The sequence below is a fragment of the Ylistrum balloti genome, unplaced genomic scaffold (assembly GCF_031769215.1).
Source record: "Ylistrum balloti isolate Yb309-2 unplaced genomic scaffold, AGI_CSIRO_Ybal_v1 Utg369680, whole genome shotgun sequence".
In the NCBI taxonomy this organism is placed as follows: domain Eukaryota; kingdom Metazoa; phylum Mollusca; class Bivalvia; order Pectinida; family Pectinidae; genus Ylistrum; species Ylistrum balloti.
Genome location: NW_026781921.1, coordinates 34,436 through 62,353, shown reverse-complemented (window position 1 = coordinate 62,353; position 27,918 = coordinate 34,436). Strand labels below are relative to the sequence as shown.

Here is a 27,918-nt window from a genome sequence, read left to right as displayed (position 1 = left end):
CGGAAGTTTTTGTCAGAGTTCACAATACATGCGCATTGTTAGTGATGCCAATACCTCATATCCGCAATATACGAACACAAGTTTTTAAAAGAAACTCACTTAACATGAAAACAATGAAACAGAGTTGAAAAATACAGGACCCGAAAAACAAAAAACATACATTATAAACCATTTGATAATATGTTCGAAAATGCCAAAGAAAGGCTAGGTCAGTGCCCGCATATATTCATACGCCATAAGAAAAAATTAATCAATTTTTACAAATTTATCTTTTTCACATGTTCAATGAAACTCATTATTTGGTAAAAAAGCGAATTGTTTCAAAATGAATTTTGAGTAAAGATGTATGTTGCATATTTATAATGAATACAAAAAATATCACTAGACAATATTTTAAGAACTATTTTTCAAGGTGTGGGTTCTTCCGATTTCGTTTATGACTCAGTACATTGTTCGGTTCCGTTTACGATAATATTGACAGCAACTGTAAATACCTATTGATGTCCGTGTCAGTTTCACGATGTAATCATGGATGAATATTAATTTTAAAGTGATGTAATACGTTCAGATAAAACCTATATAAAATGGGGAGGCACGGGAAGTGTTTCAATGCCGCCTTTTATACAACCCTGCTGATAATTTTGATCCTTCAGTTGGTAAGTTATGAGTGTATTCAACCATGTTGTATGTTGTAAAATTTCGGGTTTTTTGTGGTTGTGTATGTGTACTTTAGCGTCTAAAAACCCGAATCGCCGATCCTGATAGTAGGAATTATGATAGGAATGATTATTATACATCATTTAACTTGGCTGGGGCCACATTATAAAACTTAGATCTGTCCAAGATATGACCTGACTTTGAATGTAATCAGCTGACAGAACATCGGTTTTTATCCTTAGTTACAACGCATAAAGTGGTTTTACCATTTTGATAAATTTAAAAACCTAAGAAAAAGATCTGAATATCAATGAACACATGTGATAATACCACCAACTAAAATGAAATTGGTTCAGGTTATTATCTCTAGGACATAAAACACAGTGTATGTACAAGTGGAGAAGTATATCCTTTTAATGTCACAAAGCAGAAGACTTTCAGTAGACTGTTGTTAAATATGTACAGTGCTAGTAGTCTAGATATATATATGAGATATTTTTTATTGTAGTTGAGTACACTGGAGAGGCAGGTGTTTGATTTTCTGGGATTTATGTGGGCTCCCATCATTGCAAACTTCTTCCAACTAGTGTGTGTCATTATTGGAGGATTCGGTGCCTACCAGTACAGAACAAAATTCATTGCAGTGGTAAGTAAAAATACACATCAGAACATATATTTCATGTGATTAAATTTCAGTAGTAAGCATTAGTATTTCAGAGTAGTTCAAATGTCACATATGTATTGGACAAAAAAGCCCTTGTCATTGACAGTATCCTATCATACATATTTCAAATTGAAATTCAAACATGGATATACATGTGTCAGTAGCACTATATGTATAGCCATTCTGTATTGTAAAAGGTTTATTTGGGGACCATGTAGGGGAAAACAAACAACAACTGTGACATCGTAAAATCATGAAAATCTCGAAAGACGCTCCGAAATTCTAAGGATAAAAGACTCAAAAGAGAATGTCACAGAATATGTGATACAGAAACTACTTTACATCATATTTTGGAGATATTGAAAAAGAGATTTAAAGTTTGACTTGCTCAGTAAGAATGGGGATCTCGAGAAGACAGGAAATGAGGAAATTTAATTGATTGAAACAGTTATTTAAGGGGAAATAATAAAATGGATATCTTTAGATCATGCCATTTTGTTGCTTTTATGATTAATTTACAGTGTATATTGCTGATAAGAATTTTCAGATAACATCAGTAGACAAAAATCATTGGAATCATCATGCCCTGCTGTTGTTTTTTTCCTTCAAATTTTCAGTTTTGAAGATCCATGCAAGTTAATAAGAGAAAATTCTGATAATCATACAGGGATTAATTTTATATTACTTGTGAAAAGAAAGTTGATTAATATCTGGAAAACTAATATTAAAAAGGTGAAATAGACTAGCAATGAGAATGCTCCTTGTAAATGTGTCGCAGCTGTAGTCTGTCCTTAAATGTAAAAATGAATATAAAGATCAGTAAACATGTAATAGTGATAACATAATGTGTTAATAAAATTCTCATAGAAGTTGAATGTAAATTGTATTAGACTTATGCAAATTATAATCATGATTGTACAACATTGTTAATTTATGAACTACATTATGTAAGAAAAATATCTACATAATTCAGTTGTTTTTTTAATTGCCAGTTACTGAATACATGTCTAAATCTAAAAAAAACAATTTGTAATAGAAAAATTGTTTCCAATATCAAAGTAAAGAGGAATGATTTGTATTGATAAAAAAATTACATGAGTCTTATGAGTTTGATTGGATTTCTTCTGATCACTGACGGTTGCTTCAGAAACTACTTCCTGTATTATGTGTAACAGCCACTAATCTGGATAGCTAAGACTTCTGATGTAGATTTCCTTGATAATCACATCTCATGAGAGCATCTGAGATTTTCTTTACGATTATAATCTGTATTGATCTTCTAGAGCTCTGTCTATACTGAAACCAGTATGGTTTTCATGTTACTTTGCTGCTTAAACAACTATATGGCTGTTTGTTTCAAATCTGGTGGTGTACTGTATATTCCAGATTACTGTATATTGTACTCAGTGACCAAGGCGATAACATTTCATTACATGATTTTTAAGTCATTTTTAGTACACATACTGTTAATGTTTGGGCCCGAGGGTGTTAATAGTTAACATTTCTGTGTGAGTGATTTAAGTTTTTGTCTTACTCTTTAAAGGAAGTGAAAGAGATTTTCCCAACATAATTAAAAATGATGCTCTTTCATTCAACTGATCTTTGAAAATGGCATCCTAACATTTTTTTTTTCTAAATTGAAATATAATTCTCTAGAGGTAATGTCAAAATAATGTATTGGTTGGAAAACAGTCATCCTGTACTGTTGTGGACTCCTGTGTGTTCATGTCATTTAGCTAAACACTTAACACTTATTTAATGGTTCTAGATAGTAGTGGATAGCATGCAGTGAACCTTCCGCATCATGTTCAGTGTAGCTATAGCAACCAGTTACTACAGGGAGGTACTGCCTCAAAATGACCTTGATTGTACGAAAGGCAATCAACCCAAGACATGTTGGATCTTAAAACAATATATTATGCACCTGATCGTAATGTACAGCGTAAAGTGATGAAAACAGTAAAGTAGCAGCTGTTTATTAGTGTGTGATCGATAGAAATCGTCATGTAAAGGAATGTGCATGCACACATCAGATATACTACAGGGTGTTCGATTCTGTTTCATTAATAGATCCTAGGCAATACCTCTGTATGTTTCTAACAGCAAAAAAAGCAAATTTAAAGCACCTTATAAATGACATCCAATAAATTATATTGTTGTGACATTATTTAATATTGTTGAAAAAAAAATGGCTGCAATTATTGCAGAGCAAACTACATATTTTAGATAAATCCAGTTGTATAGGAATAAGGCCCATATTCAGCCCTGCAGAATCCCCAGAAAAAGCCTCGAAGTTCTAATCTACAGCAACATATTATAAGTAGTATGAGAATAAATCATTTGATTAACTTTCATGGAATAAAAATGTTCATTATTATACCCGATTTTTGTCTGCTATTTTTTTTCCTTAATCTAGATATCAGTGATATAAATATACAGTTCAGAATTTACGCTACACATCATTATTCATCATTGATTCTAGTCTCTACAAAACTTGTTTAATTACATTTTTGATTTAATTCTTGTTTAGATCAGTTCCTTGATATTCTTAGTAGATATTTCTGAAATGTGTAGTTACATATACATTTGTAGAACTGTCAACTTTTCATTACTTTCAAAACTGTTGACACCTGAACATGAATATCTCGACAATCAGTCCCTCACCATTGATAGGTGTTTGCTGCATGTGCTACACCTACAGAGTGTTTAGGATCTACTCATGATTTGTACAACTATACAAAGGTTATCTACCTACAATAGCTACTACATCACACCTGTGGAAACCAAGATGTGTCTTATTTTCTCGTTAAGGACTTTAAATGTAAATATAATTGGATGACTATCCTTCTCTAGATTTCAACTTTCAGTCCAAGTGATGTCCGCTAAAGAAGCTTATAATGGCTGACACCCATGTTACAGTGCTTAAACACTTATGATATTACATGTAGACAGATGATAATACTCAGAGAGGGTTGTGGGGTAGTGGGAGTGCGGACTCTCTCTCGGAGTATATGTGTTAATGTATTCATGGTGTAGAGGTCACTTCATCTTGTGATAGAATTGGGGCAGTATACATATATAAATAAACAAAGTCTATACAACATATGTAGTCAGGCAGAAAGAAGATACTACCCAGAATACATTATATGGAGGTTTTACTCCAGAGTTATCTCAAGAATTTAGTGATAACAAGCTAGGGTTACTAACACTCAAAACTTCAATGTTTACAAGTATCAAATCACTCTATGTGGTCAGTAGATCGGAAACCAAAATGTTGGAATTGCTCTGTCCTTGCATATTATAGAAGTAAATACAATTGATTGTACCAGTATATGTATTCAACTTTAAAGTATGATATGTATTTGTCTTCACTTCCCAGCAGGTGTATATATAACATATATGTAGGATACTGCACATAGCTAGAATGGCTTTTTTCAGTTTGTTTGTTTTTGCAGTTTGTCTTTGTGATAGCTGTTGGCTACCTCAATCAATAAATATCTCAGCTTTAAAAAAGTGTCTTGTTTGGTTACAATCAGGCATATCTATCATATGTTAAAAGTATAAAGAGATACAAAACAAGCTTGTATACAATTTCCACATGGAAGGCTGTGCTGTTCAGAGTTGAGGTAAAGTGTAACAGGTCTTGTCTTCAAGGACACTAACCACAAGTCAACAATACAAAGCATATATGAGATATCAGCTTCCTGTATACATACCTAACTCCGGATAAAGATCAAACCGATGACACAGTACATGTTGTATCTTCACCTTTTACTGGTTGCAAAGTCTGATACTTTTAAGATTGAAGCCTATGAGACAGTTTTGTCATAATGAATAAGATAGAGGTTAATGGTACAGTGTTGTCATAATGAATAAGATAGAGGTTAATGGTACAGTGTTGTCATAATGAATAAGATAGAGGTTAATGGTACAGTGTTGTCATAATGAATAATATAGAGGTTAATGGTACATGTTGTCATAATGAATAAGATAGAGGTTAATGGTACAGTGTTGTCATAATGAGGTTAATGGTACAGTGTTGTCATAATGAATAAGATAGAGGTTAATGGTACAGTGTTGTCATAATGAATAAGATAGAGGTTAATGGTACAGTGTTGTCATAATGAATAAGATAGAGGTTAATGGCACAGTGCTGTCATAATGAATAAGAGGTTAATGGTACAGTGTTGTCATAATGAATAAGATAGAGGTTAATGGTACAGTGTTGTCATAATGAATAAGATAGAGGTTAATGGTACAGTGTTGTCATAATGAAGAAGATAGAGGTTAATGGTACAGTGTTGTCATAATGAATAAGATAGAGGTTAATGGTACAGTGTTGTCATAATGAATAATATAGAGGTTAATGGTACAGTGTTGTCATAATGAATAAGATAGAGGTTAATGGTACAGTGTTGTCATAATGAATAAGATAGAGGTTAATGGTACAGTGCTGTCATAATGAATAAGATAGAGGTTAATGGTACAGTGTTGTCATAATGAATAAGATAGAGGTTAATGGTACAGTGCTGTCATAATGAATAAGATAGAGGTTAATGGTACAGTGTTGTCATAATGAATAAGAGGTTAATGGTACAGTGTTGTCATAATGAATAAGATAGAGGTTAATGGTACAGTGTTGTCATAATGAATAAGATAGAGGTTAATGGTACAGTGTTGTCATAATGAAGAAGATAGAGGTTAATGGTACAGTGTTGTCATAATGAATAAGATAGAGGTTAATGGTACAGTGTTATCATAATGAATAAGATAGAGGTTAATGGCACAGTGTTGTCATAATGAATAAGATAGAGGTTAATGGTACAGTGTTGTCATAATGAATAAGATAGAGGTTAATGGTACAGTGTTGTCATAATGAATAAGATAGAGGTTAATGGTACAGTGTTGTCATAATGAATAAGATAGAGGTTAATGGTACAGTGTTATCATAATGAATAAGATAGAGGTTAATGGTACAGTGTTGTCATAATGAATAAGATAGAGGTTAATGGTACAGTGTTGTCATAATGAATAAGATAGAGGTTAATGGTACAGTGTTGTCATAATGAATAAGATAGAGGTTAATGGTACAGTGCTGTCATAATGAATAAGATAGAGGTTAATGGTACAGTGTTGTCATAATGAATAAGATAGAGGTTAATGGTACAGTGCTGTCATAATGAATAAGATAGAGGTTAATGGTACAGTGTTGTCATAATGAATAAGATAGAGGTTAATGGTACAGTGTTGTCATAATGAATAAGATTGAGGTCTATGAGACAGTGTTTTCATAATGAATAAGATTGAGTGCTTTGAGACAGGGCTGTCATAATGAATAAGATTCTGACCTATAAGACAATGACATACCTTGCATAATAAGACTTAAAGCATCAACTGAATGAAATAATGATCAACCTCTTAAAACATAAAACTTTATCAGAAGGTGAAAGCTGTGGTTGTTAATTGAAATATGCCAGTTTGTATGACCTGTCATTACTAGTACTTAACATCTTTAGAACTCATAGTCAACATATGTGTTAATATAAGTGGTAAAAAGATGTATTTATTTAAAGTACATAGTGACAAAAGCAAATATTGATCAAAGATTTTGTTTGTTTACAGTACAGTACCTGGTCGTTAATTTGGCTGGGATGGAACGTGTTTGTCATCTGTCTCTACCTGGAAGTCGGGGTTTTAAATAGAGTAAGTACTGTTGATAAAGCTGTCTGTTACAATCCAACCAGAATGATCTGTTACTTTGAACTTACCTTGGAATATTCAAATTTCAAATTGAAATTATTCTTAGGTGCAAGTATATGAACCTTTCTTACAATAAGTTATTATTTTTCTACTTATACTGTAATTAAGCTGACAATCCTCTTATAAATCAGTATGATAAAGGCATGTCAACGTGACAGGTCATTCTAAATTTGATCACTTTTCCGAGACACTGTTTATGCAATACTAAAATAGGTTGTATTTAGTATAGCTTACATCTTCTAGATCTGGACTTAATTAGTTTTGTCTTTCCAAAATTAGTTTTGATTCCTGACAATCAATATGCATGATTGTAGTTTTGACTGCCCATTTTCAGCAAAATGTGTTTGACTTTCGATAGTCAGAGGTCATCAAAGGTCACATTGAACTTCTGCTGTTGGTGTTGTGTATACATGTATTATAAAGTTATTAACAGAACTAGAAATATATTTCAAGATGAAAATAAGCCATTTTCAGGAGAGAAGGGGAGGGGGTGGGAACAGATGGGGAGGAGTAGAGCTCTCATGATCAGTGTGAAATTAACAGAAAATGGACTGACAGGAGCACTCCTTTTTGCTAGGAGTCAAGTATCTGGTTAATTACTGTTAACTAAGCCGACTTCGAAATGTCTTATGCATGTTTTAAATAGCTCAAACAGTTTGACTCTAATGCTCTTGTGCTTAAACCTGTATATATATATATATATATATATATATATATATATATCAGTAATTAGTTCTATAGATATACGTGTACTGGATCAATTGGAAAAGTAATTAAATAGAAATACTCAGTATACAAACATGTCGAGGGATATCCTGTCTTGTAAATGAGGCGTGTGATGATCAAAAATGACGAAATAATTCATATTGATCACATTTCTATGGTAATAGTGAGGACCTTTGCCATTTTAATTTTTGATGATACTAGGCCCGAGTTGCTTGGTAACAAACTTACGTTTGTGTGTGAACCTTTTACTGCCATATATCTACACAATGTATACCTTAACAAGGAAAAACACTAACAGCCGGTACAGATCAATATTGTCTGGACTTTGGACCCTTAATGCTTTCTGATCAGGATCATACAACAGTAATTGTGTTCTGTGTACGTGTGAAAGGTTTTCTTATTTGAATGTAATAACATAAACAGGTACATTGTCAGATTTTTCTTCTCCAGATAATGTATTGTTGTACAAATAATTAACTTAATACTTCATGGAATTTGAAGATATATATATTTATTAGTGAGATAAATAACAGTTATTTCATTGAAGAAAGGGTTTTGATAAAAACCTGATTTATTGCTAATTTGAGTTTATTTTAACTTCACAAATTGATGTCACAATTATTTAGATTAATTTTAGTCTGTTTTAAATTTACTACAGATGAAACTTGTCTCAAAATTGCTTGAGTTAAAATAATTTCTTTTAGTCTGAGTTAATTTCACTGTGATGTCACACATTATCTAAAATTTCCTGTTTACATTTGTTCAACCAGATACAGTAGTGTATACAATATTAGGTACATTTGTAGGTATAATTTTCATTATATAAGTTTTTATCTAGAATTCCATACTCTTAAAAACTAAAAGAACAAAAAATAAACCCAAATAGATATATCTGTATAAGTTTCTCAAAACATAATCTTTACAATTTTTTTCTTTTTCTATTTATTATTGATACTTCAGTGTTTAATGTCTGATTATTTACAAAGTTATTCAAGTTGTAAGTTCTGATTGAGTTGACACTTACAAAGGTGAAAACAAGATTTTCCTACTGATTGTGTCACTGATTAACCCCCACAGATGTTTCAGTATGTCCTACATCGTCCGTTGTAAACATTTTCAACTTCTTATCAAGTTCTACATCTCTCATTGAGCTGAAACTTACCTGAAATGATCGTGACATGATCCTGATCAAAGTTTGTTAATTTCGGGTTGGTCTGAAATCCAACATGGCCACCATCTTAAAAACACATTTTCGACTTCTTCTCAAGTTCAAAATTTGAAATCTTGTATTTTATGTCAGATGACCGTTATGGCCCATGGGCCTGTTGTTCATTTATTGTATGCGACATAAAATAATGTCTTTGGAACTCATAACAGTTTATTGAATTTATAATTAATGTCTTCTTGCATTTTTTTTTTTTTTTTTTTTACACAGAAACGAGACTTGTATATTCTTAGTATTGGAACTAAGAACAAGAGTTGGTGGTTAGAGAATGGTATCGGTTGTAAAATCACCAACACATCCTGGAAGTTACCCAACACGGTCCAGGACTCTAGTCGTGACATTCCACCGGAGGACGTCATCAAAGGCTGTCTCCTAGAGTACTACTACGTAGAGGTCATACACGCAGGAGTTCAATGTTTATTAGCGGTGAGTTACACACACATGGGTTCAATGTTTATGAGGGGTGAGTTGTACACACAGGGGTTCAATGTTTATGAGGGGTGAGTTGTACACACAGGGGTTCAATGTTTATGAGGGGTGAGTTGCACACACAGGGGTTCAATGTTTATTAGGGGTGAGTTGTACACACAGGGGTTCAATGTTTATGAGGGGTGAGTTGTACACACAGGGGTTCAATGTTTATTAGGGGTCTATATTTCAGATGTCAGATTGTCTATCGTCTTGTTTTTATACACCGCTAGAGACGGTCATATATTGGAGTCATCTCAGTCTGTCCATCCGTATGTCTGTCCATACTTCCATTTCTTGTGAACGCACCTCCTCCTAAACTAATCATCAGATTTTCATGAAACTTGCTCAATGTCACTACTACAATGGGTAGATGTACATGAAGGGGCGATTTTTTTGGTTTGCTGATTTTTGCAAGATTTATGCCATTTTCAACTTTGTATCTGTAGCTTGCTCATAGTGGAGCCTTGTGAACGCAACTCCAAAAATTCACGAAACTGCTCAATGTCACTACTACAATGGGTAGATGTGCATGAAGGGTCAATTTTACGGTTCATTGATTTTTTCAAGATTTATGTCATTTTATCTTGATCTTTATATTTTGTGGCAGCGTATATTGTGTTCACGGCACTCTTGTTTTAACTTCTTGCTGAATGAGAACTAATGAAATCTTTATGAATATTGGATTGAATTGTGGTTTGTTTGCAGTTGTTCAATCATTATAAATATAGTATCATATAGTTATAACTTTTTGTTTCAGCTGATCGGTTTTGTCTTTTCCTGCATCAACCTGTACATGTATGGAGATGAGGAAGAGAGTTGTAAGTACCTAGCTCAATCGAGTACATATTCACGTCCAACGTGTGTGCTCGTCAATGAAGACAAGTATGCAACTACCAAATACCAACCAATACCCTCACGTAATAGTTGGTGTCTACCAACATACGTGTCTTACACGGACAGTTTTGATTGGTCAAATTCGGGGCATGCCAAATCAGTCCCAAATATTCATCAGTCCTCCACAGCTCTGACTACACTGAGCTCCGATCATACACCTGTGGATGTGGATGGGGTCGTTGTACGACGACAATTCAACGACTCTGATGTATAGAGTTGTCTCCCCCTGATCAAGGAACCAGTTATTTCTAGTCAGGTGTGTTATAAGTGGGTATAATATGTAGTGGCTATTCATGCTTCTCTCTGTGTCACCAGTAACTCATGGCTCCTGCCAGAATCTCCATCAGTTACTCACATTTTACAGGTCGCAATAAATGACATTTTGAAACAATGGAATGTAACTATTTGTTCTCAATTCAGGTAAATCTGACATAAGCATACCCCTATATAATGAGTCTTTGAGTCGACAGTAATACTATACAATCTCTCTTTGTAACTACATTGTGTGATGATATTACATGATCACATTCCAGATAACGATAATTGAGATTATTTGATAGAAAGGGATTTTAGTGTTAAATGTGATAATTGAGAATTTCTGAAAATTGGCAAGTAAGAGCTTTTATAGTTGGTATATGCTAATAGTGCTATTAGCTTCAAATGGCGTCTTTCATAAGTATATTGGCTTATTTGTTTTGATTGTATGACCTTGAACTTGTGAGTACCTGAAGAGCCTGGGATGCTATCTACTATCACTTCACGATTCTCTGGTTCTGTGTTGTTGTCTCCCATTGTTGTCCTCGAAAAATGATAGATGTTTCTGCCAGCTGATGAGGATGTTTGTACTTCTTTTCTGTAAATAAATAACACCAGCTAATGTTCTTCATTTTTTTCAATGGTCATTCTGAAAATAGAAATAACTTTCTTTGATAGCATAATGTTTTGAAAAGATCTCAATATTTTATTTACAATGTAAGTATGATAACCAGAATGGCGTTGGTGGATTTCGCTTCATTGCTTTTGATGCTGCGTTTGTTTAAACAAGAACAAGAAGGTGTAACGGTAGCTAAGTAGCCAGTTTCCTTAACAGCATTCATCAGCATGTATATGGTGTTGTAAATGTTAAGCATATATTTCAATGGATGTGTCCATATCAGTAGAAATTAAATCATGAGTTGTCTCCCCTTCCATCACTCAGTTGTGTGCACAGACCCCATCCATACTACACAGAGGTGTGATTGAAGAACAGATATTTGAAGTAAAATCAAGAGAAAAATTGTGTTTATAAACGATAATCAGCACACAAGAAATATCTTCTCTTTCCTGAAGCATTTATAACACAATACATCTGAAACTAGCACAATCAGCGATGAAGGCAATATTTTGGTAGTATGTGAAACAGTTAGCTTCCATGAGGGAAAATAACCACTATATTTGCATGTAAATTGATTTTAAAGTTTTTTTTTTAACTTTTATTATCTTTTGATTTTGACTTTTCTGTTCAGCCTCCAGCCTCAGTCTGCATGCTGTTTTGTTTTGTTGTTCATTATCACTTTTGACTTTGACATTTACACTTTTTCTTTCATAATATTCCATGTTTTTTCTTTCAGTTCTTTTATTTGGAATTATAATTTTGTCTGACTTAACAAGTAATAATCTTCATAACAATTCATTTGACATGTATTAATTTGTGTTTGCATACGTCATGTGATTATCAGCTACCAAATCTTATTGAACATTTTCCCCTTTTTGTACCTTTTCAGTATTATATGTTTGTCTGTTTTTTGGTTATTTTGATTTGAATCACTTTCTGGAACTCTATAGATTTGTATGGTATCTTAAGTTGCTGCTAAATCATTGGTTGAGGATTCAGAGTCTAAAGCTAAAGAAAATCAGGGGAGGTGATTCTGGTATATTATGGTAGAAAGGGGGATAACTAGAAGCAGGTTCAGGATAATCAATTATATATATTTGGAGCAATATGTAAATTTGGTAAAAAAAGGAAGGATGTGGAGGTAACTGATTTAGGAAGATTTGGAGGGAGTGGGTTAACTCTGGAACAAGTGAGATGGAGGGGGAAGTAACTCTTTTACAAGTTTGAAAGATGTGGAGGTAACTCTGGTATGAGTGGGAAAGGAGGGGGAGGTAACTAAATAAGGAAGATTTGAAGGGAGTGGGGTTAACTCTGGAACAAGTGAGAAGGAGGGGGAAGTAACTCAGGTACAAGTTTGAAAGATGTGGAGGTAACTCTGGTATGAATGGGAAAGGAGGGGGAAGTAACTAATTTAGGAAGATTTCGGGGGGTTAACTTTAGTACAATTGAGAAGGAGGGGGAAAGATGGGGAGGTAACTAAGTTAGAAAGCTGGGGTTAACTCTGGTATAATTGGGTAGGAGGGAGAGGTTACACAGTTACAAGTTGAAAGAAGGAGGAGGTAACACATATGCTTAATAGTAAAACATGTAAAGGAACTCATCGACTTGTATAAAATAGAACATTTAACACAAAGAAATGTGGCATATTACATCATCTGTAATACAAGATGTAAGACACCCATAGGAATAACATACACAGACATCTCAGCTTTCAGCAATGTGTTGTTATGACAGATTCTAGGGATGTTATGGAGATCAGAAACACCATCTGTCATGTTTCATCTATCACAGCCTACTACACACATGATCGTAGAGATACCAAACAATTCAGCTGGTATGTTATACCTGAACAGTATGAACACAAATGTTACAATGTGAAGACAAACAAAACAGCATGAACACAAACAAAACAGCATGAACACAAACATAACAGTGTGAACACAGACATAACAGTGTGAACACAAATGTTACAATGTGAACACAAACAAAACGGTGTGAACACAGACAAAACAGTATGAACACAAACATAACAGTGTGAACACAGACATAACAGTGTGAACACAGACATAACAGTGTGAACACAAACATAACAGTGTGAACACAGACATAACAGTATGAACACAAACATAACAGTGTGAACACAAACATAACAGTGTGAACACAGACATAACAGTGTGAAGACAAACATAACAGTATGAACACAAACATAACAGTGTGAACACAGACATAACGATGTGAACACAAACAAAACAGTATGAACACAAACATAACAGTGTGAACACAAACATAACAGTGTGAACACAAATGTTACAATGTGAACACAAACAAAACAGTATGAACACAAACATAACAGTATAAACACAAACATAACAGTGTGAACACAGACATAACAGTGTGAACACAAACATAACAGTGTGAACACAAACATAACAGTGTGAACACAAACATAACAGTATGAACACAAACATAACAGTATAAACACAAACATAACAGTGTGAACACAGACATAACAGTGTGAACACAAACATAACAGTGTGAACACAAACATAACAGTGTGAACGCAAACATAACAGTGTGAACACAAACACAAACATAACAGTGTGAACACAAACATAACAGTGTGAACACAAACATAACAGTGTGAACACAAACATAACAGTGTGAACACAAACATAACAGTATGAACACAAACATAACAGTATAAACACAAACATAACAGTGTGAACACAGACATAACAGTGTGAACACAAACATAACAGTGTGAACACAAACATAACAGTGTGAACACAAACATAACAGTATGAACACAAACATAACAGTGTGAACACAGACATAACAGTGTGAACACAGACATAACAGTGTGAACACAAACATAACAGTATGAACACAAACATAACGTGTGAACACAAACATAACAGTGTGAACACAAACATAACAGTGTGAACACAGACATAACAGTGTGAACACGGACATAACAATGTGAAGACAAACATAACAGTATGAACACAAACATAACAGTGTGAACACAGACATAACAGTATGAACACAAACATAACAGTGTGAACACAGACATAACGGTGTGTACACAGACATAATAGTATGAACACTAAAGTTATAGTTTTGAACACAAACAATACAGGTTTCTTGTAGAAATTTACAGGTAAAAGTATCCTGAACAGTGTGAGCACAAATGTTAAGATTTCTTGTCATCTTTTCTTAAGTAAACCTTAATTCCATATTATTGAGCTTGTCTTTTATTTCTGTAAAATACTTTTGAAATCAATGTAAAAATGAAGCTTGTTACTCTAGATAGAAGTGTTATATAAATGTAAAGCTTGTATGGTAATTCAACTTTATTCTACACGTTACGCTTGGCTTTATTTTAGTTTGTTAATCTTGTCTAGTTATGAATTAAACTTAGCTATAATCAACTGATATAAATATACTTTATGATAGACAATAGAAGAACCTCCTAGACCTGGTTAAACAAAATCCAACAATGAGCCTTTTTAAAATGATTGTTCAACAAGGTGCATGCATTATAAGGAAAAGCTGCCAGCCTGTCGGGCATCAATTATGTGTTTGCAATGTATTTGTAAGCCTTGGGTACGATTTATCAGCAATGGCCAGGAAAAATCATCAAACTGATATCAATGAAACTAAAAGCATTTGTTTCCTTATATTTGACTTTAATATATGTCTAATTGTAGTATCAAGGTCATTAGTCAGGTCATATGTCAAGGTCAGAAAAAAGCTTAAAATGTTAATTAATCCTTGGTTTTTAAGGTCATCTGACCCAAATAGTCAGGATGACCTATAGCCATTGTGTTTTGTCCGTCGTTGTCTGCTGTGCACAGGGTGTAAGATTTCCATTTAAATAACCAATAGGCCCAGTATGCTGATATTGGACCTGGAGCATGCTAGGATGTAGGGCTACCATGTGTTTTAATATAAATGACCTTGATCCACTTTCAAGGCCACAGGTGTCAAACATGTTAAAATATTTAAACAACTTCTCAATAACCAAAAGGCCCAGAGTGCTGAAAATAGGTCTGTAGCATGCTGGAATGAAGTGTTACCAATTTTGTTCATATGAAGGTCTTTGTGGTCAGATAACTGTTAAGGCCGGTGGGCCTCTTGCTCATTATTATTTCTATTTGTTTCTTGATGTTTTTCTTACTTACTACCTTGTTTCATTAAACAGCATCAGGACGCTTTTTTCCTACATTTGTGTGAATTGAACAGCAATGAAATGTTTAACTTCATGTTATTTACATGTAGAAAGAAACTGAATTTGTAGGATACAATATGTACGATACATAATAGATAATATGAGAATTTGTCCTGGAAGTTCAACAATTTAGCACTAATAGGTATAACTTGTATGTAATGTATTTAATGTTTGCACCAGATCTTGTGTACAAATCAGATTTTTAAAGAATTCCAAATGTTTGTTTTAGGTACATTTTTTTGGAATATTTGAATTACACCACAAGTGTGTTTGTTACTTGTTTTGATTATAAAAACCACCTTGTTTTATTACTGTAAGGGATCAGCTATACACTATAAGTGAAACAGTCTAGAATGTCCCAGGATATGTTTTGTTGTGTTTACTTGCTTGTGAGTGCATTAAATTTTTGGTCATACCTGAAAGCATAGTGTACAGTTACCAGACATTAATACACAAGTAGATCTTTAACTGAACAGATTATGTAAAGATGAAATTTTTGCTCGTGCTATTTGTGTGAGAGGGTAGACTTTTGTGTTCCAGTTGGATTCATCGGAGGATTTGACACATTATCGTCATACCAGCATTCAGAAAAGACATCGCATTTAACTCTCCAGCCTCTCTATGTGTATGTAATGATCAGAAAGGGGACATAACTCTTGTAATCTGGCCGACATTTTGGAAGATATCCATTGTTCTGTTAGTTTAGAATACCAAAATTCAATTATTTCAGGTCTTACCAATCTGTTGAAATTATAGATAAAATTACATGAAAATATTTTTACAGAGTAAAAAATGTCACATTGTAGATTATACCAGAGGTATCAATATAACATGGTGACTAATATAAGATAATGATGGATTGAAATGGACAGATTACATGTTGTTATAGAGATAGACAAAGACAGACAGGGACACTGGCCTACCATTGTATAATTTAAATTTTTCCTGTATAAGTTTCAGAATTAATGAACTAGGAGAAATTTTGTCTTGGATTTGTTTCATACTCTGTTACCTTTTTTCAACTGTTGAGTCAATGAAATCTAGATATTAAGTTCTTTTTAAATCCAGTCCCTGTTACGTACCTGTCTATCTGTATTCTGGTTTGTGTTTAAATTAACACTTGTACAGCTTTACAAAATATTTAACAATGAAAAAAAGATAAATATCAGCAATTTTTTGTCAGATTAACTTTGTCTTTGAGAAAACAAGAACATAAAAAACATTTATTAATACATGTATTCCAAAACAAACTTTTCAGTAGAGCTGTACATAGTGTGACAAGTTAAATCAGTTCCTTGCATGAATGATCTTTCATTTAGATGTTGGTGTGTTTATTGATGTTTAAACTAAAGGTTACTTTTAAATCAGACATTTTCAGGGAACCCAATTTTGGTGGGGTTTTTTCCAAAATAAGTATGTTGTGAGCATTTGATTTAGTGGATGAATACAGCTCGACTAATCTACGTATAATGATTTCAACAGTACAATGGCATGGTTTTGGAGTACCCACGAAAATAAATCTTCTACAAGAATTAAGGATTGTACAGTATGTTGTTTTCAAGTTTTTCTTTAAGATTTTTTTTACCCAAACATAAAATAGGCTATATCTATGTGTATTTGTTGTGTATAATATGTACCAAAAATTATTAAAAAAAAAAAAACCCACACAATTAAGTTGAAAAAATACTTTGTCTGGAATTAAAGAAAAAGACACATATATCTTGATGATCTTTAATAAAAATTCTGACAAGATATTAATTATTATTTTGAAAGTTTGAATTATGAAAGCACCTTGATCATTTATCAAGTTGTGGACAAATATTCAGATTGTTTTAATTAGCTAATGAAACCTTATAGAAAATTACCATAATTTATGTATGATAATAAGTAATAGCTATTTTAGTCAGTAATTATAAGGATTAATGTAAAACAGGAATTGTATGACATCAATTTCCTTACTCCCAGATAGTATATCCAATATACTCAGCATGTGGACGTTTGATCAGCAAGCCCCCTCTGTGTAAGCCAAGTATTTGTTACAAAGTTGTTCTGTTAATTATGTTCTGGTTAACAACAACTAATTCATGTTTTTAAGTTTTTTTTGTTTTTTTTTTTTAATCACTTAGATTTTTTTTTTTTTTTCTTGTAATCTAACAGTCCTGTTGGTATAACAGCAACATGATTTTGTTTATTATATGTAGTTGTTTGTAAGTTAAAATTAGGATTGTTTAGGTTCATGTACTCTTTTTCTTCCTTTCTTTTCTTCTTCTTCTTCTTCTTCTTCTTCTTCTTCTTCTTCTTCTTCTTCTTCTTCTTCTTCTTCTTTCTTCTACTTCTTCTTCTTCTTCTTCTTCTTCTTCTTCTTCTCTATTAAGTTATTCATTTTTCATTCAATGTTAATGAAATAGATCTTCCATTTGGAGAGTCATTTCAGTTTCATATGATTGACTATATTCAGTCCAAAATTCTTTTCACATGGATGTTGTTTATGTGTTTTCAGCTTTTCTGTTTCAAGTGCACAAACTTTTAACCTGTGGGGTGCCTCCCCCATGGGACAGAGGTAACACATAGCTTAATTTTACCCCAGTACATGTGATTATCTTTGAGATACAAGATACCGATATTGATTGCATATTTTATATAGAAGTCTACAGAAGTATGAAATTCTCTGGGGTTTTTTTTCATTCATAGAAATATTTTCAAGGCTTATGCAATTTCATATTACCATTTGATTGGTTAACACAGGTTTTTTAAGAAAACGTAGAATTTCAAAGATAAACACTTGTATTAAACAATTGATCTGTGCTTTTCCCTGTATATTTGTAAAGTTATGCATCTTGGTGTATTAGTAGCTAGTAGACAGGCCATGGCATTTTCACTTAAACAGGAGAGAAATTACCTTTTATGACTGGTGTATCAAAATACTGCAACTGTAACAGATGACAGGTTATCAGTGTAATGTAGGAACAGGTATATCTTTTCACATAAATTTTTCTTCTAATCTGATTCCTCACAATGTTTGTTGGAATCTAATATAATGCTTAATTCATATTTTCATTGAAGAATTCATTGCATTTTACCTTGAAGTCTTTCAAAAATGGAATAATTTTCGACTTATAACTTAATTTGACTCCGATATATTTTCTAGTTTACATTAAAATCAAATTATGATAGCCCCCCCCATAGTCATTAATTACAAGTCCTTATGAATATTCAATAAGCCCAAGAAGATATTATATAGTATGTCTCTAAGTAGGAATGTTAGGGTATTACTGGGCAGTGATATCTAAATTTTTCTACTTGTACTGTAGTAGATATGGGTGGGGTTAGATATTACCAGGTATAGGCTTATAGCACTTTCATACTTTATCAAAAAATACCTTTAAAGTCTATTATAACCAGAAAAAGTTATTCACTTTTAGATCTGATAATTTTGGATAATTTTGCCTGTTTTAACTCTTATAAAAGACGTAACACCATGGTATACAATCAGATTCTATATAGGATAATATAAGCAAGAACATTGCTAGAAACATTATATCATACAGTGGGTATTTTCACAGTTTGCAATTTTTTGTCATTTCGTGTCAGAATTGAATATGTAATCTTAGCTACCAACTGTTTCCTATTTTCTCCATTGATAATCTGTGAACAAAAAATATACGATGTAAATCTTTCTCATTTAAAATTTTACAGTTCATTCAATATTCACCATGTAGCCTTAGATACTAGATACTGTGAGAAAACCTTCATTTTAATCCATGTAATTGTATAGATGCATGCTAGTAATTAATCATAGTGACTAAAATGACATGTACAAACAATAGTTATATAACTTTCCTGTTTACAATATTGTCTATATATCAACAGTTATATCGTTTTTATTGTGTCGCCTGCAGAGCTGGCAGACACTTAGGGATCACTTTGTCTGTCGTCACGTGTCGGCGGTGGTGTTCGTACGAAATTTCGGATATGCTTTGTGTTGGAAGAGTACAGATTAAGTTCGATTCCTGGCTGTCTGTAACCCTTCTTGGCAGAGTTATGCCCCTTTGAACTTAGAAAATTCTCTGGGAATATTGTTTTCTGGTCTTTCTTTGGTTATGCTTTGAGTTATAGAAATGAAATTTGGTACTACAACTTTATGGTTGAACGTTGCACATCCAGTTCGATTTCTGGGTTACCGTGACACTATGCAGGCGACACATACAGTTCTGAGGAACTCTTTTTTAAAATTCTTCATATAATGTGTATTGTTTAACATTGTTAACATTGTATGTTTTGTATAAACTGTTACATTGTTTGTATTTATACTAAATCACATTGTGTACATTGTAAACATTGTATAAGTGGAAGATTGTGTAATGGATTGTATTTATACTGGATAATAACAGTACATTTTGTAACATTGTAAACATTATATGTATCAACATATTGTATAGCAATCAGTTCTGAATTATTGTTTATGATATGTTTCTTCTTACATTTCTTTCCATGTCTTCCAACTTATGAATACTTTCAACAAAACTGAATGTAAGACACTAAAATAATGAGTTGACATAGTTTTATACTGTACATATGTGTAACAGGTTTTTTCTGCCATAAGTTTGCCCTTCCCCGTCGTGTGTCAGATCTTGAATGTCATATTTTAGCCAATTAAATTAAAGAACACAATTTCCTTTATTGATATATAATGTTAGCCTTTTTTAGTTGAAATTTTGCCGTTCAATTTTTACCATACAAATTTTTGCAAAAAATTCAAAAACAAACATACAAGAATTGGCTAAAGAAAAAACAATTATACATTGGTATAAGATTTTTGATGTTATATTTGATAGATTTGTGTGTTGTTGTGATTTGTTATAATGTTACAGTTGATGTATAATGACATTTTCACATTGATTTGACTGTTAAACTGGGTGAGATTGATGATATTGGTATAGAGTTATTTATGATATAATTTCAAACATTTCTTTTATTAACAATGTTGATGGTATTAGCTGAAGAGGTATAAACTAAAAACAATAGATTATGTTAAAAACTCTGTATATTAAACATTATGTACGTGTATATGATTCGGTACCACATCCTGTAAGGAAATACTTCAGAGAATTTTAGGTCACACATGAACCTATCTATTTTATGCCGTAATGTTACATGCACATCTTCACCCATGTTACTGTGATAAGTTTTAAGCCCTCATAATAACATATCTTAAGTGTCAATATTTTTCATCATTTTACACAATGGAAATATAGATACAAGTCTGGTAAAAACATACTTTTGACTGTGATGAACATTAACCATTTTTGATTACCAACATCACCTACATAATTTATGGGTACTCACAATCATTCCTTAATAATCACACTTGTATATTTCAACTGATCATCGATTATAACACAATTCTAAATATTTTACTGTATAAATCAATGAGACATGTATTATTGACATGTCAACTGAGACATGTATTATTGACATGTCAACTGAGACATGTATTATTGACATGTCAACTGAGACATGTATTATTGACACGTCAACTGAGACATGTTTTTATGACAGGTCAGCTGAGACATGTTTTTATGACACGTCAGCTGAGACATGTATTATTGACATGTCAACTGAGACATGTATTATTGACATGTCAACTGAAATTAACTAAACTAAACTTATGTTTTGTTGTTTCCCAGAAATGTACATTTTTGTTGGCAGTTCACAGATAGATGGTCATCACAGAATTAAGTTGTACTTTAATCTTTGTTGACTTTTATCTGTTTTTCATTGTGTGGACATTAATTCATGGATTGAGAGTACCAATAAATTCAATACAAATTCAACCCTTCAATAATCAGTGATGTAACAGTGGTCAGTTTTAATTGTGAAAAAAAAAATTATAGACTTAACAGTACACTGATGAAGAAGCAATCTAAAAGAAAGTCATTGTTTATAGTTTTTGTAATATCCATTTCGTGCTTGTAGTTCATATGGTTTTAAGATCAGAGAAAAAACTTTCTGATCTTTTGTATCATGTTTTTCCCTATAAATTGAATTCATTCTTTTAAATTCTAGATTTCAATGCATTGATTCAAATTCTTTCCTTTTTGTCTTTACAGCAAGTCCTGCAAATGACGAATTAGAGTTTGTAAAAATGTACAAGACGCCATCACGTACCACTGGTGCTGACATACAAAATGCAGGCCACAGTCAGAGTAGTTACCATGATAACCAGACTTTTGATGGAGTGACCAATGAATATCCTACCCTAGAGAGACCACCAAGTTACGAAACGAGCATGCGTGATGGTACTGTTATTAATAACTATTACGCATCCGATCGACAAAGTGTTCGCAGTTTGCGCAGTGTGAGAAGTAAAGCTAGTACAAAGTCCAAGTCAAACCGAGCACGAGAGGATGTTAGACCAAAGGATCTACCATGGGTCCAAATTACGCCATCGTCCAGTAATATGGATGCTCCATTCAGACATTATCCCTAGAATCAAGCAGCTAATTATAACCATTGAGGTATGGAAAGGATAGATTGAAATCATATATCGGGACTCAATTGGAAAAGAAATCATCTCTTATGCTGGGTTAGATAAGAGGATTCAACCATAAGGATATTCATTTATCTCTGATTATTTGGCAGTGTTTGTGGATGTCGGTGGTTTTGGGAGTTTTGTTCTAGATCTCATGTCACAGTTGAACATATGTACAGAGATGTTTTCCCTGGGATGTGGAGAACTTGTGCTTTTTTATGATACAAAAACTCTTCTTAAAAACTGCATGGTAGAGTTTTGTAATACAGTATATACGTTACATGGATGTTCAAATTCTTACGTGCATTATTCGATTAACAGTGGTTGGTGCAGACAGATGTTGAAGATTCTCTTGAGGATTATTAGATTGATATTGACTTTGAGGCAAGCTGTATTTGTAATTTTGATTGGCAGAAATGTTGTATTTGTCAATTTTTTATTGACCAAAATGTCACATTTTGTCATTTTTTGAACGGCTAAAATGTTTCATTTTGTCAATATCATATTTGACAAATCGTTTCATTGGGGAGAATGAAAAGTGTGACTGTTGCTCATTGGACAAGCTTGTCCGTCCAATCAAAATAAACAGTGATGTCACGTGACATAGACAACACAGCACAATCATGTGACCACTATACTGTGCTGTGATTGGTAGTAATTACCTGATCATTGTTTTTGTGTAAGTTTTTATTTAGTAAAAAGTGAATGTAGTTATTAATGTTTTGTGTTTATTAGTAGAAAATTATCATTTGTGTATGCATGGGAGCATGAAAACATATTTTGATATGTTTGATGAAATTAATCATCAGCTTGTCAATAATACAAATCTTCACATTGTCCGCAGATTTTTAAAACGCGACCAAAACAAAACAAAGTATGGTGAGAGTACTCATGATTACCTACAAAGATATACTGTGTATTCTTCCATAAAATTATTTTAAGTTTTTTTGTATACTTGTTAATGTACGATATTCTACAAGGAAATACATGTTAAGTTACTAACCACATGTTTGTTACATTACACCTGTGTTGTCAATGCCTGTTGACCACTCTGTCTAATGGAGACAGCTCTGCAAGGTAGAAAACCAATTGAACCAAAAAGGGTTCAAACTTGGTCCAGCAGTTTAAACCATTGAAGACTACAAAGCTGAGAGTGGTATGATATTTCATTCATTAAATCTAGGTAAGGGATTTTTCAGAAAAAGTAAAAAGTAGATTTCAGTTTAAGTTCTTCACTGTAGTGTTTATCAATCTAAATTAGTCTTCACAAGGTATTGTTTTGAAGTATCACAAGGACAATTAATTATGAAAAGATTAAAACTTGATCAAGAAGAAGAGTATACAAGATAGAAAGTGGGCTGATAAAACAACTAAAATTTGAGATTTTACAATGACGTTCTCTGGTATTTTAAAATGTACGTGGCAATATTTAAAGTACCACATCAACAAATTGTTTGTTAAAATGTACAGCATTCTTTTCAAATTTTCATCTGGAGTTTTGTGCATTTCTAATTTCTGAATGTGTGTGTGCTTATGTTGAATTCATGTTTGGTTTCATGATATGAAGATTGTTATCTCTCCTATAAGCTGACAATTATTTTCATTTTTCAAGCAATAGAAAAATACTGTTTCGTCAAAAGAAAAGAAACGTCACTTAGGTCACATGAGAGCTTGAGGTTTCTGGTATATATCAGATAGAGTGTTAGGCTTTTTTATTTAACAGAAATATATTGATTGCAGACCAATATTTGTGTTTAAAAATGTAACAAATGTACAGGAAAGTTTGTTTTGGTGATCTTTGATCAAGCATTAATTTAAATTTTTTTATGCTTTAAACAAAGTGTTAAGATAAGTTAGTAAAAAGTTTAAATTAAAGTTTTAAATCTGTGAATTAATGAACTTTTAAGAAATTTAATTCTATAACCAAAGATATTTTTGAAAATAGATAATTATTTTGTTTCTTTAATAGTTATAATAGCTTTAAGGAAAAGTTTCCAGTGATGCAAAGTCATGTGGTATTATCTAGTATAGTGCTTAGTTAGAATTTGAATTTTTTTTCCTGCTGGACTGTACAATCGTGGCATATGATATGGTAGAAAATAATTTTAGCCAGTATAATGTGTTTCTCTTCTCGAAATTAATAACAGTGGGAACATCCAACATGTTTCTGTGTGAAAGACTTTTTTAGTGCTCCATATTGGGTTTTGAATAAAGCTTGTGTTGAAACTTACCACTTGTGATGGTAGTAACAGCTGTCATGCTTATGTCTCTATCTCCATGATGTTAAGAGTTCTTTCCCTTGTTTCATGTAAACTTATTTAACTTTCAAAACTTTACTGCCATTTAACATTGTATGCATGTATGTACGTCTTTTATGAGGTGTCTCTTTACATTACAGCAAATCCTAAGCTTTTTATTGAAAAATATTGCTTTTTTAACATATTCTAATTTTTCAGTTTCAACTTGACATTCAAATAACATGCGTTTGAGAGTTAATCATTATGAATTAAGATTGATGAAAGTTATCATATGTATAAAAATTGAAGATATTCTCTTGACAAAGAATGTACATAAAGGTAGATTAACTCAGATTTACTTTGAAATATCCATAAAATTGTATTGAATATTGAAGTTACTGTATAACATAACTGGAGATCTGGACATGTATATCTTAAGTCTATGGTATTGTATGTATAGGAGTCTTCTAAAAACGGCTCTGTCATCAAGTTATTTATGTTACAAGATAGTTGTTTATTATGTATATACAAGATATCATTCTGTTATCACTGCATAAAATAAAACATTAATTCAGTACAAAATCTGTACATAATTTATTTGAAGAGTCATATTAATTTGTGCTCGAAAGGAGTTACAAGTCTGAAAAATATAGAAAAGTTTGTTAAATGAAGTATCATTTGAGTATGATATAATTTAACTGAATACAGAAGTTTTTAGAGCCCCTTTGGTGTATCTCTGTCATTTTAATGGCTAGGTCATTAAGTTTAGAATCGGTCTTTACCATCAGATTTTGGTTTCAAATTAGATTGGAATTTCATTATTTTTAAGTTGTTCTAATTTCCATGATTTTATTGAAACCACAAAATCCACTACAGAAATGAAAACGTTGGGATTCTGATTGACAGAAATGAAAACGTTGGGATTCTGATTGACAGAAATGAAAACGTTGGGATTCTGATTGACAGAAATGAAAACGTTGGGATTCTGATTGACAGAAATGAAAACGTTGGGATTCTGATTGACAGAAATGAAAACGTTGGGATTCTGATAGATTTATATGTTGTAGTACTTTTGATACAGGTACAGAAATGGTGTAAAGTTCATGTACACATCTGTTTGTATATCTTCTTTAAAATACACATTCCTATTACAGTGAAATAACATGATGATGTCCACTGTATTTCATTTTAGTTTTTTCTTTTTAATTACGATAACCAAATATAGATAAAACTTTTATTTGAAATTTTCATGAGCAAACTAACACAATGATTTTAATGTGTTGATAACTTGTTTACATTGAAGATAAACACGATGTTTTACACTGGGAATTATCAGGGTTTAATACTGGAAAGAATGATATTACAAGGGATGGTGGTTAGGTATGAACAATGGAAATAAAAACATTGTGTTAAACTTAGGAAATGATATCATTGGAGTTTGATATTTAGAATGAGATAATGGTGATAATATTAGGGTCGTAATGTTATATAATTATATCAGGATTAAGCTGTTTGACATTGTACTTGCCTGTAAAAATTATATAAAAATATAATAACCATTACAGACTTTGCCAAAAATTAAAAATATTGCATATGATTTGTGTGGTTTGATAGCATGTGTGTTAACTGTGATACGTATTTGGTGACTGAATGTGTTACAGATACCAGTGTGATTTAACCTTAACCTTAACATGATCAGCTGTATGACACTATATGTATGTGTGAAGTATGACATTGGTTTGAAACATCAGTATCAGGGATGTACTGATGTAGTTTTTATTGTGTTCAGACCACAATGTTAATTTATACTGTAGCGATTCCAGCTATAAAACCTAATATGGTGGTGATAGGATATATATTGGAAGGTGTATTTCTCATTTTGTTTCATGGTTGAATGAATGCATATGAAAAAGTTTTTTTTTTCAAGAATCTGTGTTGTGATGTCTGTTACAAATTAAAGGCATATTCTTGAAGTTCTGGGTACAAAAGCTAAATATAGCCATTTTTTTTCTTATATTTGGAATACTAAATGATAGGTTATGTGGACATCAAAATGTATTCTTAATTCCTGTTGAATGGAGATATCAGAGGTTTCATTCAAAATGTTATATATTTATTGTCTTTTCAAATTGGTACAGATCAATATTTGAAATTTAACTTGAACTGAAATTTGAATACAATGCATGTTTACTAACAATTCTTTTCTCTGATTTATTTGGGAATATCTGACAATGTTAACTAGTAGGCATTGTTCCCGGATCTGACCATGTCAGGCAGTAGACATTGTCCCCGGATCTGACAATGTCAGTCAGTAGACATTGTCCCTAGATCTGACAATGTCAGCCAGTAGACATTGTCCCTAGATCTGACAATGTCAGCCAGTAGACATTGTCTCTAGTTCTGATAATGTCAGCCAGTAGGGATTGTCCCTAGATCTGACAATGTCAGCCAGTAGACATTGTCCCTAGATCTGACAATGTCAGCCAGTAGACATTGTCCTTAGATCTGACAATGTCAGTCAGTAGACATTGTCCCTAGATCTGACCATGTCAGCCAGTAGACATTGTCCCTGGATCTGACCATGTCAGCCAGTAGACATTGTCCCTAGATCTGACAATGTCAGCCAGTAGACATTGTCTCTAGATCTGACAATGTCAGCCAGTAGACATTGTCCCTAGATCTGACAGAGACAGCCAGTAGACATTGTCTCTAGATCTGACAATGTCAGCCAGTAGACATTGTCCCTAGATCTGACAATGTCAGCCAGTAGACATTGTCTCTAGATCTGACAATGTCAGCCAGTAGACATTGTCCCTAGATCTGACAGAGACAGCCAGTAGACATTGTCTCTAGATCTGATAATGTTAACCAGTAGGGATTGTCCCTAGATCTGATAATGTCAGTCAGTAGACATTGTCCCTGGATCTGACCATGTCAGCCAGTAGACATTGTCCCTGTGAATCTTGATGATAAACAATGTGGTCTATCAGAGTGATGATAATTGGTACGTGGACCGGGTCATTCTGTGTTGTTATGTTTATCTCTTGGTATGTATTGTTTGGCTGTCTCCTCACCACACAGAAATATATCTAAACTCAGTGGGTCAGACACCTATGTATATAGGAAAATGTTCACAAACTAGTGTATAATGTAGTTTAGTGATAAAAATATGTTGAAGAAAATAACTTTTATTTTGAAATGAACAAACATGAAATTAAAAAAATGTAAGAAAACTCCATCTTTGTTTTTTATTTGCATTTATGGCACCCTTCATTCTAGATGTTCTAGAAATCCTGGTAATCCCTCTGCCTACCGGGATACATCAGATCTCAGAGCATTGGCCTATACAACCTCCGGCAAAGATTCAAGATGTGTGGTTCAATACTTCCAACATTGGATAGTGTTTCTCACAGGGCTGGTGCTGTTAGGCGCTATCAGCTCCAATGGCGAAATTGAAAACTTTTTGGCGATTGAAAACTTGCATTGGCAAAATTGACAAACTATACTGATATTTCACTGCTGCATTGACTAAAAATGCCAGTCCTAGGCATGTCAACCCCTTCCCTTGAGAAATCTTCTACCAAAATTTGGACAAAATGCAACTATTCCTACAAGAGGGGTAGAATTTTAATGAATCTGCTCTATTT

The 27,918-nt window shown here is 32.8% G+C and overlaps 1 protein-coding gene across 1 annotated transcript; it reads left to right on the top strand.

The window, feature by feature from the left end:
• The first annotated feature begins 475 nt into the window (after positions 1 to 475).
• LOC132564180 (sodium/potassium-transporting ATPase subunit beta-1-interacting protein 3-like) lies at positions 476 to 27,504 on the top strand. The gene is made up of 6 exons (XM_060228857.1): positions 476 to 656; positions 1,166 to 1,303; positions 6,944 to 7,024; positions 9,243 to 9,458; positions 10,261 to 10,321; positions 21,613 to 27,504. Exons 1-6 carry the CDS (start codon positions 585 to 587, stop codon positions 21,990 to 21,992), a joined length of 948 nt encoding a protein of 315 aa, XP_060084840.1. The 5' UTR covers positions 476 to 584; the 3' UTR covers positions 21,993 to 27,504.
• The last annotated feature ends 414 nt before the right edge of the window (positions 27,505 to 27,918 follow it).

Coding starts and splice junctions, on each gene's coding strand:
- LOC132564180 (XM_060228857.1), top strand. CDS start 585: ATGGGGAGGCACGGGAAGTGTTTCAATGCCGCCTTTTATACAACCCTG. Junction 1,304..6,943: donor GAACAAAATTCATTGCAGTG/GTAAGTAAAAAT, acceptor GTTTGTTTACAG/TACAGTACCTGGTCGTTAAT. Junction 7,025..9,242: donor AAGTCGGGGTTTTAAATAGA/GTAAGTACTGTT, acceptor TTTTTTACACAG/AAACGAGACTTGTATATTCT.